Below are 14693 nucleotides of genomic sequence, written 5' to 3'. Positions count from 1 at the left end.
CGTTTGAAAGTTGCAATTCCGTTTTCGTGGGGGAAAAAAATATTTTTTATTTGGGGGGGGGGGGGGGGGCGCCAGGAGTGAAGCTCGCCTAGAGCGCCAAATGTGCTAGGGCCGCCCCTGCCTGGTCATATGCCTTTGTTTGCTGAAACATGACTTTTCTGTTTCTGTATATCTTTGATTCTTAAGTGCTGACGGTTCTAACTCTGTGTATGTGCTTAAAAGTAAGCAAAAAGCATAGCAAGAGGACCTTGGATGTGGCAGACCCACCATGTGGTTATCTCCAGTGCTTTGGCAGAGAACGCTAACTTCATTCTATAGAAACCTTGTGTGATGTGTTTAACTTTGCTTCTCTCTCATCTGCTGCAGTGAGCCCGGGCGGGGGGGGGGGGGGGGGTGTGTCTCTCTCTCTCTCTCTCTCTCTCTCTCTCTCTCTCTCTCTCTCTCTCTGATGAGAATGGGCCCGGGCCTCTCTCTTGTCTGCCAGGACATGAGTGAGCCCGACAACTGTGGAACATAAGGCAAGTCACTTGGCTCAATAATGTGTCACCAATTTCATAAGGAATGAATCATTTCCAGCTCATACAGGAATAAAGTGCTGATGAGGGCTTTGCTGTGTGAGACAAGGTGCTTGTAAAAAAGTCTGATCATACCACAGGATGATGTGAGGATTTCAAATTCAAGATTTTTACAATGACTGTGTGTAGTGCGTTGCGTCAGTCATTCAGTGCCTCTCATGCTCTCATGTACTCTCTCAAAGTATAGGCTTTCCATGGTAACAGGGTAGATAACATTATAGAGTCACATGTCCATCATAACAACTGTGACTGCTCCGCAAAGAGGAGTTTGAGGAAAGTTTCAGGTCTAAAAGAGTTGCAAAAAGGTCACTCTATTGGGCAAAGACTCGTGTCTTCATCTAAAATTGCATCAGATGACACCCTAATACTATGGCCAACACAGGCCTTAATAAGAATACACCATAGTTCACAGAGAAGATTGCAAAATAACCACAGAGTTTAGTGAAAAGGCTCTATACATGTGATAATGTCAAAAATGACCACGGACAGTATACCAACTGAAGCTACCAGACATCCACACATACACACAGGTATGCACACACAAACACACACATACACACACACACACACACACACACACACACACACACACACACACACACACACACACACACACACACATACAAAACACACACACACACACGTTCACACACGTACACACCCACACACACACACAAACGCACACACACACACACACACACACACACACAAACACACACCTGCAGGTCCTGGGGTTTGTTTGGCAAGGGTGCTTTGTTGGTGCCATGGCGTTTCTTCTTCTTCAGGCTGAGGTTGAAGTTTGGTAGGTGTTTTTTGGGTGGGGCGGTGGGAACTCCCGGCTCCTGGGGCCCCGGGGTTCCTGTGACCGGCTCCGGCTCCTCCACCGTCTCCTCCTCCATCATCAGCATGCTCTCAGTGTCATCCTCTCCCATGGTGTCCATCGAGAAGACTGCTCACACACAGGAAACAACAGTCAATTCACCGGCGTGTCGTTCCTCAACATGCTTGCTGGCTTGCGTCCAGAGTTCCTGTATTGTTACATTTTGCGTCATGTTAAGAGTCTCAGTTCCCAGCTGAGTTCATGCACAGTTAGTTATTCTCAGACTGAATACCTCACTCAATTTCCTAACCTAATTTAGATTTTAACCATTTAGTTATCTCAGTCAGACATGTCTCATTTGAGGATGTTAGACAGTACACTGCTCTACTATTGTGTGTGTGTGTGTGTGTGTGTGTGTGTGTGTGTGTGTGTGTGTGTGTGTGTATCTGTATGTGAATGTGGACATGTGTGCACTGGTATTCATGAGGTAGCACCAACAGCAGCAGTATTGACCTGTTCTTTCAATCATTCAGGAACCAGTATCCTCATGATCCCCCATGAGCAGTCAGGGAGTGTGTGTGTGTGTGTGTGTGTGTGTGTGTGTGTGTGTGTGTGTTTGTGTGTGTGTGTGTGTGTGTGTGTGTGTGTGTGTGTGTGTGTGTGTGTGCGTGCGTGCGTGCGTGCGTGCATGTGTGTGCTCTCACCTGTCACAGTGTCCAGCTCCACTGGGTTATGCACAGCCTCTGGTTGGGGAGGAGGCTGGAATATTGGACTCATTCCAGGTGGAGGAATGTAGGAAACCTGCAAGGTCACTGTAGCCTAGTCAAGGGAGAGGAAGTAACACCATCAACAACAGCATTCAACACCCAATCCCCAATCACAGAGAGTCCTCGAGACAATTAGATTCATAGCACCAGAAGGCGTTAGATTCATTCCTTTTTTTATGTGTATCGTCTTTGATATCAACAGAATAACAAGTCAAAATTGCGACCTATAGAGAATCAAAAAATAGAGATACAATTAGATTGTTTGCAACCCCATATAAGCTATACCCTGAAACTATTCATGTTCCCTGATCTTCTTTCATAGTCAATGTGCAGCTAAATGTTTGCAACCACATATAAGCTATACCCTGAAACTATACATGTTCCCTGATCTTCTTTCATAGTCAATCTGCAGCAATGCATACGGACTAAATGTAATCAGGCCGTTCAGATGAAGAGTGAGGCTCTGTTCTGGGGCAGCACACAGTGCTTCTTCTCATGATCTGGGGGCCTTGGGCCTTGGGCCTTGGGCAGTCACGTGGCCTGCAAGCATCTCTATGCTTCCTTTCACAGGCCCTGGTCTCGAGTAGAACTTAATATACACAGATACAAAGGAGCAAATGCTCTTCATTTCAAAACCTGATCAAAAATCCCTTGATGCTTCGGTGGAGTTTGAATCATTTAGTTTCCCATCAGACGCTAACAATACCCAACAATACTGATGTGATGCCCATCTAAGAGTCTTGCAACGAGATCCCAACTAGGATTGTTCTGACACAATAAGTGCTGCTGGCCCAGGCCTTCCCAGATGAGTGGAGTTCAGAAGAGAAGGGCAACAGACAACAGGTAAGTGATCCTGGTCTAGAGTTTGTTTACGACACAGAACCCAGGGATCAGGGTGATACCTGGACACACTGAAGACTTTTCCTGCCTGAGGATGTTGCCTGTTATTCAGACAGCCGAGGAGTCTTTCCTAGCTCTGAGTCACTCTGAAAAACAAACTCCTTGGCTCTGCCCAAAGCCCTGCACACAATACCAGGAAGTTGCCCTTAGACAACAGTGCCACAGATCTCCCACTGTGACGGGACACAGTCACATGACTCCAGGAAACCCAGGTGGGGACAGAGTGAGTGAGTGGACACAAGACGTGTTTCAGATGGATGAGAACAGGGTGGGACCTATAGGGTGTGGGCTCCTGAGTCCGGATTCGCAGCCTACTGGAAGGATGTGGCTTTGAGCTTTAATCAGACAGGGGAAGGAATGCAATGAGCAACTCTGATGCTAACGCTTCAGCCACAGCTTAGAGAGAGAGAGAGAGAGAGAGAGAGAGAGGGAGGGAGAGAGAGGGAGAGAGAGAGAGAGAGAGAGAGAAAGAGAGAGAGAGAGAGAGAGAAAGAGGAAGAAATGGAGGCAGAGATGGAGGGGAAGAAAAAAGAGATGTCTATTTGTATAAAATGAATTATTAGATTATCAAATCCAATGACGAACACCAGTCAGACAATTTAGAATCACAAAATGTAAGACATAATGGTCAATGTGTATATAAAAAGAGGTTTACCCCGGTGTTGTTCTTTTTGGTATCTACTAAGGACACAGTGATGGTTGCTGCCAGGTTGGGGGAGTTGAGAACATCTCGAAGAGACAATCTGCATTCCCCCAGAAACCTGTGAGAGAAAGGAAGAGTTAGCAGAGGACAGATATGAACTCAAATACAAAGGGTAGGGAAGAGAATGGTATGCTGGTATGGTTCATGACCCAGTTCATGACCCAGTATATAGTCAGAATTATTCAGCGTTATTCAGCTGTCTGGCAAGACTATGTGACAGGACTGTATTTTATCAAATACATCTCGACTGCTGCTTTACTTCAGAAGAAATTGTGTTTCTTGTGTAATTGTGTAACAGTTAACAGAAGTGCCGTAAGGGACCATGGCTGTAACTGCCATTGTGGGCAGTTACCATGGCAGGACGATTCCACACATACTGTATTTTATAATGTCTATTTTACTCTCATACACACCAATTACTAAAAGATCTTTGTGATGAGCAAATTAAACACAAAAACACAGCTTCAAGAGGACAACAAGTGGTACCTAGCTAGCATACAGTCATTATGACACCAGATGAATGTCAGATAGAGGTACCTAGCTAGCATACAGTCATTATGACCGCAGATGAATGTCAGATAGAGGTAGAAGAGGAAGTTGTTGGTATCGAGCCGTCCTCACAAGTTTTAAGAGGACACTTAAACTCAGTAACATGCATTAGCAGTGCTGCAACCTTAACCTACTGGGTAGAATAAAATGGTCATTGGTAGACTTGAGAGTTGATAAACTGGTGGGTTGGTAACTCTAAAGTGAATTGTAAGCTGACTAGAAGGTCTAGCCTTCTATAATAATCCAACCAGGGAAATACATCATAAAATTATAGAATACATGAAAGGCATGCAAAACTCAATTATTACACGAAATGACATGTTAGGTAGTTGGCCAAAACTATAATAGTAAAAGGATATAATTAATATATAGAGAGTTAAAAGATATAACAATAGAAAACAGAAAAGCAAAAAAAATAGGAAGGAAGATGATGACATAAGATATGGATCTTTTTTCAATTTCTTCAAACTTCAACACTCGTGAATAGCTACTGCACAATACAATCCTTAGTTAAATGTCAAATTATAAAGCAGACAAGCATAACTCCTCATCACAAACAGGACATTTCACTTCTGTCAGGATTTTTAAGGCACTGGTTGTGCCCATGCCGGTGTGATTTCAGTGAGTCCCATACATATACACCAATCAATCAGCATTAAATAGTGCCTCAGTCACTTTAAGTAATCCAGCATTCGACAATATTCATTCAACACAAAATATGAAAAAATGTTTTGACAGACATTTTGTTTTCTTGCAAACCTGACCGTTCAGTGTGGCACAAGCTGCCTAAAAACTGTGATACATATTTCACTGCATTTTTCACTAATCAGCTTATAGTGTGTTATACATCCAAGGAAATCACAGGAAACCCTCCTGAGACACATCCTGTGAATCCTCCTTCCTCCCCCTATTCTCTTCTTGCTTGTCCGTCTCTTCATTCTCCTCCCCGCCTTCTCCTCTCCCATCTCTCTCACATTTATTATCAGTTATGTATTAAACTTTTATGCCATCAGCATTATATACTTGTGATACAACTGTTTGTTTGCAGCATTCCTTCATGGATATGTTCATAAGTGAGGGTTGTTTTGTCTGTCTGCTAATCAGCGTTAGCTGCGGTGCCATTGTGTGCTGAAGTCTGCTCTCCACAGGTCTATTTGTTTCATTTGATGTGAACCCCCAGGTAATCTATGCTGGGAGTTGAGAGGGGGAAACAAGGGGGGAACTAACGATGAAAACTTCCCTTCGAAGGCTCCTGGGGGAACAATGGTTTCTGATTGGTGAGAACCTTGGGACACTGACGGGAACAATGCATGCTGGGAGGGTTGACCATTAGTGGTTTCCTTGAGATGAGATGTTTGTCCTTCATAGCACCTCTTGGCCAGCGAATAAAAATGTCCTTGAGGTTTCACCCCCGAGACCAATCAGTTGTGTGAAATGGTCCCCTACTCATGTATGCATGCCCTGTGACAGCGTAGTGTATATGAATTAGTGAACTTACATGCCCACATTTCAGAGTAGACCATTCACTGAGGCCAGGCAGGCTTAAGTAGTTCCCAAAGGCTGGGCAGTGCCCATGGGAATATGGAGGAAGTTGGCATCTCCCTGATGCTCGGCGTCTCTCTCATAAATACTGATGGCTCCGCTAACAATGAAACATTCCACAAATTCCACCAAGCCTCTCTATTTCATCAGCTTAAGATGAAGCTAATTGTTTTTCCATGGCGCTGCGTTTATATAGAAATGTAAACTTGACCACGGACAAATAACCCTTGCTCTACAATGCTATGGCTGACCTTTATTTGACCCTGTTAAATGTACATTGTGCTCTTTGTGAAATAACAAAACCCCGCTGTGGTTTAAAATAATAAATCATCTTTTTAAGTCTCCGCATCTAAGAATTCTGCCTGGACATTTTTGTTCCATGAAGGTGTTTCTTGTGTTCTTTCCGACCACACTATAATTACCACTATCAGAGAAAATGATCAGAAGTTGGCACAGTGAGCTAGGTCAAAGTGGCTAGATGATTATTTCCAATTATGTTAGTAAATAATCACTCTAATCTGAGGGATCATCAGGGAAGACTGAGTCAGACTCGCTCACAATTACAGAACTGGCGTGGGGACTGAGAGAACCCTCATCCAGGCAATGTGATCAAACATACAGTATACCACTCCAACATATTCCATCCATACCTGTTCCTGCCCATTTTCTCATGGTCCTTGACGACCACGTGGATCTGTGCACCAGAGTCTAACGGCACTCCCTTCAGGTCCCACTCGAAGCCCTGGAAGAGAGGCAGATGATGCAGTTGAGAGAGAGGAGAGTGAGTCTCTCTTCCTCTCTTCTTCCTTCTTGAAGAGCACTTGAAAGAGTGGCTTGAAAGGTGATACCTAAATAGCTACTTTAAATGACATTGCCTAAGAGCTTCAGTCACATCGCTTAACAATATATTTTGCTCATCAGGGACACACAAAAAACACTAACCTCATTCCATACAGGATTAACATTGTTTTTGATCACTTTAGTCTTCTTCTTCGATCCTGGCAAAAGAGAAAACATAGTAATTATTACTTAGTTATTATTATTATTATTTAATTAATTAATACAAAATTTAAAAAACTTGTCAAAACAGCCCCTTGACCCCATGTCACTGTAGACTACGACAGTGACAATAGTGACAGCGAAGGCCATATTCAACTATGCAATTAAAAAAAAGAAAACGTCTTCTTCTCGAAATAAAGTTAATTTAATTCTCCAAGTTGTTTGCCATAAATGTGTGGTGAATATCACACTTCCAAGGATTGTTTTCTTTGTCAATTCACGTGTCACGGCAATTTTTTTGTGATGTGATTAATTTAGATTTATTTATCACAAATCGTGTAAATAATTCGATTTGTTTTAATCGTTTCATAGCCTTAATTATTACTGATGAATGACTTCACATTAGTCGTTCAAACTAGGGCTAAGCAGTCAACACTCATTCATTACCAACCCCCAAACTGCCCTATAGGGGCATCTTGTCTGAGGTTATTGGGGCACTGCATTCAAAAGCTTCACCAGCAGGCTATCAGCTATAAGCTGTGTGCTGGGGGCAGCCACTAATAGGATGTACACCAGAGAATGTTACAAGATATGATGCATTAAACCGCTCTTGTTATGGAAGGAAGTTTATAATCTTTTTAATACATGGAGGGAAGGGAGGCTTGAGCCACGACTTCCTGCCCTCTCAGGAAGCAGTGTGTCTGGTAGTTCTATAAACAGAAACAAGATGGATTCACAGGAGAAGAGCTTTTTATCAAGAAACACAACTTACTCTTTGTCTCACTCTCACAATCTGACTTGAATAAAACATTCATCACACTGATATTAAAAACAATGTTATCTCACATCAAGCTGATTTATAAGAGGTGCTTTCCATTGTTCCACTGGTTTGAATGTTTAGAAAATTGGAAGAAAACTGAGCGCATAGGCCAGGGCCAGACAGATCCTCCATTACTGGAGGCAAGTCAACACTGTTACTCACTGGGTCCACTGGGCATTGGTACTCACCGGTGCTCATCAGTAAAAAAAAAAAGATTTGGTCTTAGGAAAAGAAGGGAAACAAGGGCTGTTTACTGCCATAAAATATTCCAGCAAGAGATTTCCACTCTTATTCTTCTACATGGACAACGTTATGGCAAGAAGTCGTTTCTGTGTGTTAGGAATGTTTTGCTTACAACATGAGTATTTCAAAACGGCGTGCGCATATGAACGTATGGCCTTGTCTGGAGAATTTGTTGTTTGTGAACAACTGAATGCAAACAGACATACATCAAAAGAAACTTGAGAAGGGCTGTAAAAATAGCCATACATCAGACTCATAAAGACCTTCTATAGGTTTCTCAACCTGCCTGTCAACCCAGGCAGAGACTGAGGAGAGTGGTCCGTCTTCCTGTTATGATCCCACGACCCGAGGTGGACACAGGATAAACAAGCCTCTTGTGGATAGAATCATGGGCCAACCGGTGAACGGGCCTCAAAATAGTCCATCAACTTAAAAATATCTACTAGCCCCAGAAGAGAGGCAACTACAGAGGAAACACTAGGGAGTGGTATGAGTGTGAAGACCGCATGGCACAATGCTGTCTGACTTAAGGAAGCGGAGTGGAACATTCTAGACTATTTTGGCATCAGTCGTAAAATATTTGGACATCCTCACAAAGGTACAAAGTTTGCTACCTTTCATGTTTCGTATGAGTGCTACGCCTCCTTGAAAGTCTCAAAACAACCTAATGTCCATTTTCCCACAGGTGTAGCAGAAGGACACTAGGCATGATTATGTCACTCCTCCTTAAAGAGAACAACCCCAGGTTTGAGGCTCTGTATACATATGGCTCACTCCTATCAACAGCAATCTGATTTGCTATCATATTTAGGGGAACCCAATAGAGAGGACAAAGGACATGGCATCATCTACATGCTAAGCTCACCCCCTTACCTTGACACACACACACACACACACACACACACACACACACACACACACACACACACACACACACACACACACACACACACACACACACACACACACACACACACACACTCACACACACACACACACACACACACACACACACACACACACACACACACACACACACACACACACACACACATAACTCTGTGCTTACTCAGAGCGCAGTCTCTCAGCACACAGTCTGTTCCTCTGAGGTCTATAAAAGGAGATGCTATCTGACACACACACAGCGGAGGAGGAAATGGTCCTTATCCTTTGTGATTTTACTCCCTACTTTACAAAACTCATGGCTTTTAGGTCTAGGAAACTAACAAATGTGTTTGAACAAATGTGAAAGCAATGAATGTAGAACAGTTAACATCAGTTCTAAACGTGGAATCATTTTGAAGGAGGATAGATGGATATTTCATGTCTTGGCACTGCTCCTGGAGCTAGATGGCACGTCAGGCTAACATGAACATTCCAAATACAAGTGGCTTGTTCCTCCAGAGTCATTTTGAAGAGGTCAGCAATTTAACAACCCCCACCCTTTCAATGCCTGTTACTGTGGTCGAACTTATCATTTCCCAATTACCAAATCCCTTCAAAAAGCCATTGTTAGAAACGCAATTACGCTCCACTTATGTCTGACATACCAATGCCCTTACAAAGAATGGATCTCAGGATACATATGTTAATACCTTAGTTTCGAATATTTATACTGAGCAGAAATATAATTTGGGGCTTCAAATGGTAAAGGACACAGTATATATACATCATTGAGGGATGCTTAACCTAGGGTCAGTGTTGCCATGGAAACACTGAACCCGTGCACATGTACCCACACATGTATTTGTGCACCTAAATGTGATGGAACAGGAAGTGCCGGACAATTACAGGAAGGAGCAGTCACAGCGTTAAAAGCACAATAAACTTGGAACTGCCAGTCATTCATTCAGCCACTGGGAAGACAATCAGAAAGAGAATTGAAAATAAACTACCAAGACAACAAAAACATTCATAAAAATAGCGAGACATACTTAACGGTTAACATACATAACTAATCTTTTTGTTCATTCATTTTCATTGAAGGGTTTGCAACAGTTATCTAAACTTACCATAGATCTAAAACTCAAACATTTAAAAAGACCATTTCTGTGATGTGTGCCTGAAGTTTAAGACGTTTGTCCATTTTTTAAAGGATCACATCAGAGAAATATCACACAGAATATTCCTGATCAATTCTCTCATACCCGATGCTACTAGATGATAATCTTGTGCCACTGCTAGAGCACTAATGTTTGGCTACATGTACAAGCAGTCACAAGTAACAACGTTCATTGAGCAAGTATGCTATGTAAGAATGTATATTGCATGCACAAAAATGACTTGCTCCAGTTTGTAAACAACCTTTGACCAACAGGTCAAAGTTTTCACATTACAAGATCTACTTTTGAATGCCAACACCAACACCAAACCACTACACTGCAAGTAATCCTGCTATAGTGCTTTCAAATAAATTCAATGCACTTCAGACCTCTTCATAACAGAAATGTTCATATATATCGTATCCTACCCTTCCATTATCTGTGTATTCACAGACACGTGCGCTGCCACACACTGGTACTCTCTTACCTCTGAATGTGATGCTAGCCAGGGGGTCGCTGTGCCTCTCCCCCCTGTCCAGGTTAGTGGCCCTCTGGAGCACACACCTCAACATGATGCCACAACAGCCACAGCACTCAGGCCCTCCACAGTTCTTCAAACCATCCAAGCATCACACTCAGACACAAGCACAAGAGAATCCCCAGCAGTCAGACTGTGTTGTATCTTCCCTCGGAAGCCAGGACCACAGACAGCAAAGCAGCACAGTGCAGGTTCGTATGAATGACAGAGGAGTGGTCTTGTCTCTCTCTCTAGCTCTCTCTCTAGCTCTCTCTCTCTCTCTCTCTCTCTAGCTCTCTCTCTCTAGCTCTCTCTCTCTCTCTCTCTATGAGGAGACGGAGGGTGACCAACAGCACAGTCCCAGGATGAGAATCCTTCGCTTCTCTAGTGATTTCGTCACACAAACAGAGCCCAGCTGGAGACTTGCTTGCTCACACCCATGCACAGCACACATCCACACATAAGGACTACCCCCTCCACTAGCACACATCCCTCAAGTCCAGAGGAAATCTAAACATTTCCTGCTGCCTGCCTCCATCCTCACACCCCTTGTCTGTCTCTTGTGTCAGAGAAGAACGGACATGGCGGAATTTTACATTGTGTGTAGGCCTACCTGCTGGAAGTTTGGAAAGCTAATTTAAAATATATTTTGATTCATTCACTAAAATGAGAGTGAAGGTAATATAGGCAATTAACAAATTACCTGTGCAAAATCAAATCAAAAGAAACCACAAATTTAGACAGAGAGTAACACTTCCTGGATAACCAAATCAAATGGCACACATTGGACTGTCATATCAAGGCATGAGGTACTACACGGTAGGTCTACATTTGATCATTCAGTCCCTACTGGGGTTTTTTTTTACCAGGAAAACAAACAAAATATGGTCGTGTCATGTCAGGAGTGTTAGAGTGCCGGAATGTTCTCCAGATCCTGAGGACATGGAGCACCACCTGCTGTCCCAGTGGTCAAACAACAACATGTCTCCTAAATTAAGCGCTAACAACATTAATGACAACATGTATGAAGACTGCATGTCAGATATGGTTATGTCACCTCATAATATCTGTAAAGGCAGACTTGTTTTCTTTTACCAAGGGCTATGTGATGTATGCTAATTGCCAAATGACGGTCTAAAGCAGCTGTGGGTATGTTTTATTAAGTGGGAGCAGTTCAAATAATCAAAGTAATTAGACATGAGGAATGACTTGATTATATTGCCTTGACATCAGATATACACAGGACAGAAGGTGCCATGGCAACCATAGTACCCCTCTCAGTTTCACCTCACCATGATGTAGCACATTTCCTGAACAGGGTGTTTGCTGTGTTCCACTTTAAAACCTCTTTAACCATAGCAGGCCTCTGTGCCATCACATATCACCACAAGCACTACTCTTTATAAAGAAACAAGCAGTCCACCATTAGATATACACGGCTAGAGCTGAGTCTGCTCGAGGCTGTTCAAATCTTATGCTATGAAGAAATGTGAGAAAGCTATTATGCAAAAATGAAATGTACAAATCTTGTTTTGTGTTATATTTCATATAAGTTGGTGTGTGATGGAAAGAGAGTTTACTGCAATGTTGGGGCACAAACAATAAAGTTTGCCATTAGGCACAGTGTCAGGAAAAGGGATGTTTTACTGAGCTAGGCTAAAACCATAATGGCACAGGTCTATTCTATTCTATGCACAGAATGTCTCCCAAATCTCCCAAAGTAGGAGATGGCCTTCCACACAAAAGCTGCAGAGTATGGTGGGTGCCCCAGTCGGCCGGAGCCTGTTGTGTTGACTTAACGCTGCTTATAAACACAGGGCGCATGGCTTATCTGTGCTCAGCTCAGTCCCTGGTGCCAGTGTAACAAAACTCCCCCCTTTACTGGACATCTGTCGAAGTGAATGGGCATGTCGTTCCAATAATAACCTCAGCTGCTGCCATGAGAGTGAAGCGCTCCCTAGCAGTCAAACACAGTGGATGAGTGTGGGGGAAGAGTTGGTCAAATGTTACTTTGGCAAAGACTAGAGTCCTGTAGACTTTAGACAAGTACACTGGTGTGTTTTCACAGGCTAGACAGTGGTCCAGTGCAGTGCAGTCTCGTTCTACCCACCTCCCCACCTCCTTTGGCACCACCCTACCCCTCCTCTCCTCTCCTCTCCCCTCCTCTCCTCTCCTCTCCTACCTTCGTATGAGACGGTGCAGTAGGCATCGCTGACGTCCGTGTCGTGCGTCTGCACATTCTCAGCACAGAGGATAAAAACACGCAACATGAGTGGAGAAAGTCCACCGGTCCACCGGAGTCCCGACTAGGACAGGTACGAGAAAACGTCCAAGATGGGTGTCCGGCCTCTGTCAGTACAGAGGAAGGGGGGAGAGGGGAACCAAAAAGCTCTTTGTCATCAGACTGTAGAGCTGAGTGTGGCTTCTTCTCCTGAGTCACCCAGACACACAGAGTGCTGGTGCGCCTGACACACTCACGCATGCACATACACACACACACACACACTGCCCTTTCACAGGCTCCCTCTTTGCTTAAAGGGCCAGCTCACATTAGTGACAGCCACTGTACACACATTTAAATGCATTGGAAATGATTCTGGGACCATTTCTACATGGCCATCATGAAATTTACAACAAAGAAAGGACATTTCTCTGACTTCAAAAAAAATCATTGTGTGAAAGGATTTCACTGATTTTACTGAAGTTGCAATTTCAAATTCCTGTATTTTATGTACCTTAGTTATGGAAGTCTTGCCAAGGGAGGCGGTGTCGATGAATTTACATGTGAGAGTCAGTGGGAATCAAACCTCATCCCAAAGCCTATCACCTCAACAAGAAAGGTGCCTTACAATTCAGCCTGATATGTTCATCATATAATAATTAGATAATTGAGTTACTCTAATTACTAAAATGTAATTGTCTATAAAGATCAATTCCATCCTTCATTAACTCTGATAAAATCATAGTATATACTGGACACTGATGATTTGGCAATGTTATATAACAGCAAACATCTGAGATGGGCTATATGGACCAAAATTATTCCCCGAATATTATTAGACTGAATACTGATACACAATATATATATTGGACGTTCAGCTAAATGTTCAGTTGTAAGTCAAAGCCAAATGTGAAATGTCACAAGCACTTTTATTAAAACAGACTGTAAACCAAATAAAATGCAAAGAAAATATACAGATTATATAAATTATGTAAACTAAATAGCCTATATTAAATGAAAATATGTGTGAGAAAACATCTCTGAGAATGCTCCTTCAGATGTTTTGAACTACAATAACAGACTGATTAAAAAAGAGTGGTTACAGGTTTTAACCCTACAGACACCAGTACAATTCCAGAACACTGCTGCAATTTTGAGAACACCAAGGGAGTACTTAAATTACGAATATCTAAGATTGCGCTAAAATCGACAATTACAAGTTCATGTTGATTAAAAGATATGAATCAGATCTTTTTAACAAAATGACCAAGGGCAGAGCTGGCCTTTCCTGCTGATGGGTACGAATGATCAGAATCAGTGGAGCAGTGGGTGTTCTTTTCTGACCCCAGCCACAGACTGTTTGCCCTCCTCCCCTCTGGGTGGCGCTACAGGGCCCTCCGTTCCCGGACCAGCAGGTCCAGGTACAGCTTCTTCCCTGCGGCTGTCACCCTGCTGAACTCTGCACCACTGTGATAGCCCCCCTGGTTACCCCCTCACACACCTTCCTCCAGGGACTGTACTTCCCCCCTCCACCCTGGCCTGGACCGCCACACACCTTCCTCCAGCCACTGAACATTTGCACTAGACTGTTTTTTTTTTTAACTACTGTACTTTCTTCACCTATAGTGTATTCATATTTATATCTATTTATATACATATCTTGTCCATAGTGTATTCATCGTTTTTATATCATATCATGCCTCTTACCTTATTGTGTATAACTTCTACTACTACCATCACTTGTACTTACACCTGCACTTTACATATATTTATGTCATATCTGCACTACCTACTGCTATTGCTGCTCATGCTCATAGTCTTTGCCAAAGTTATACTATCAATACTGTTCATAATGCACATATCTTATTTCATACTCTATATAACTTATTTATTTATATATTACTAACATACATATATACATACTCTGCACTTTCTGCTTTTTTTGCACTTCTGGTTAGATGCTAAACTGCATTACGTTGTCTCAGTACTTGTGCA

At 42.8% G+C, this 14693-nt stretch overlaps 1 protein-coding gene across 9 annotated transcripts in view; it reads right to left on the bottom strand.

Moving 5' to 3' along the window:
* dysf (dysferlin, limb girdle muscular dystrophy 2B (autosomal recessive)) overlaps positions 1 to 12929 on the bottom strand; it is a 76520-nt gene extending 63591 nt beyond the window's left edge. For 6 of the 9 annotated variants that reach the window (XM_031584586.2, XM_031584591.2, XM_031584590.2 and 3 more), the window contains exons 1-6: positions 12660 to 12929; positions 6799 to 6854; positions 6507 to 6598; positions 3718 to 3823; positions 2100 to 2214; positions 1295 to 1524 (exon numbers count right to left, since the gene is read on the bottom strand). In XM_031584586.2, the coding sequence (XP_031440446.1) occupies positions 1295 to 1524; positions 2100 to 2214; positions 3718 to 3823; positions 6507 to 6598; positions 6799 to 6854; positions 12660 to 12747 (687 nt within the window). In that variant the 5' untranslated portion in view covers positions 12748 to 12929. Of the gene's footprint in view, positions 1 to 1294; positions 1525 to 2099; positions 2215 to 3717; positions 3824 to 6506; positions 6599 to 6798; positions 6855 to 10447; positions 10973 to 12659 lie in introns of those variants that run through there. The other 3 variants (XM_031584587.2, XM_031584594.2, XM_031584593.2) reach the window with 1 other exon arrangement.
* Between the last annotated feature and the right edge of the window lie 1764 nt (positions 12930 to 14693).

This window comes from Clupea harengus, chromosome 18 (assembly GCF_900700415.2).
Source record: "Clupea harengus chromosome 18, Ch_v2.0.2, whole genome shotgun sequence".
NCBI lineage: Eukaryota > Metazoa > Chordata > Actinopteri > Clupeiformes > Clupeidae > Clupea > Clupea harengus.
This window is presented reverse-complemented; position numbering and strand designations above follow the sequence as displayed.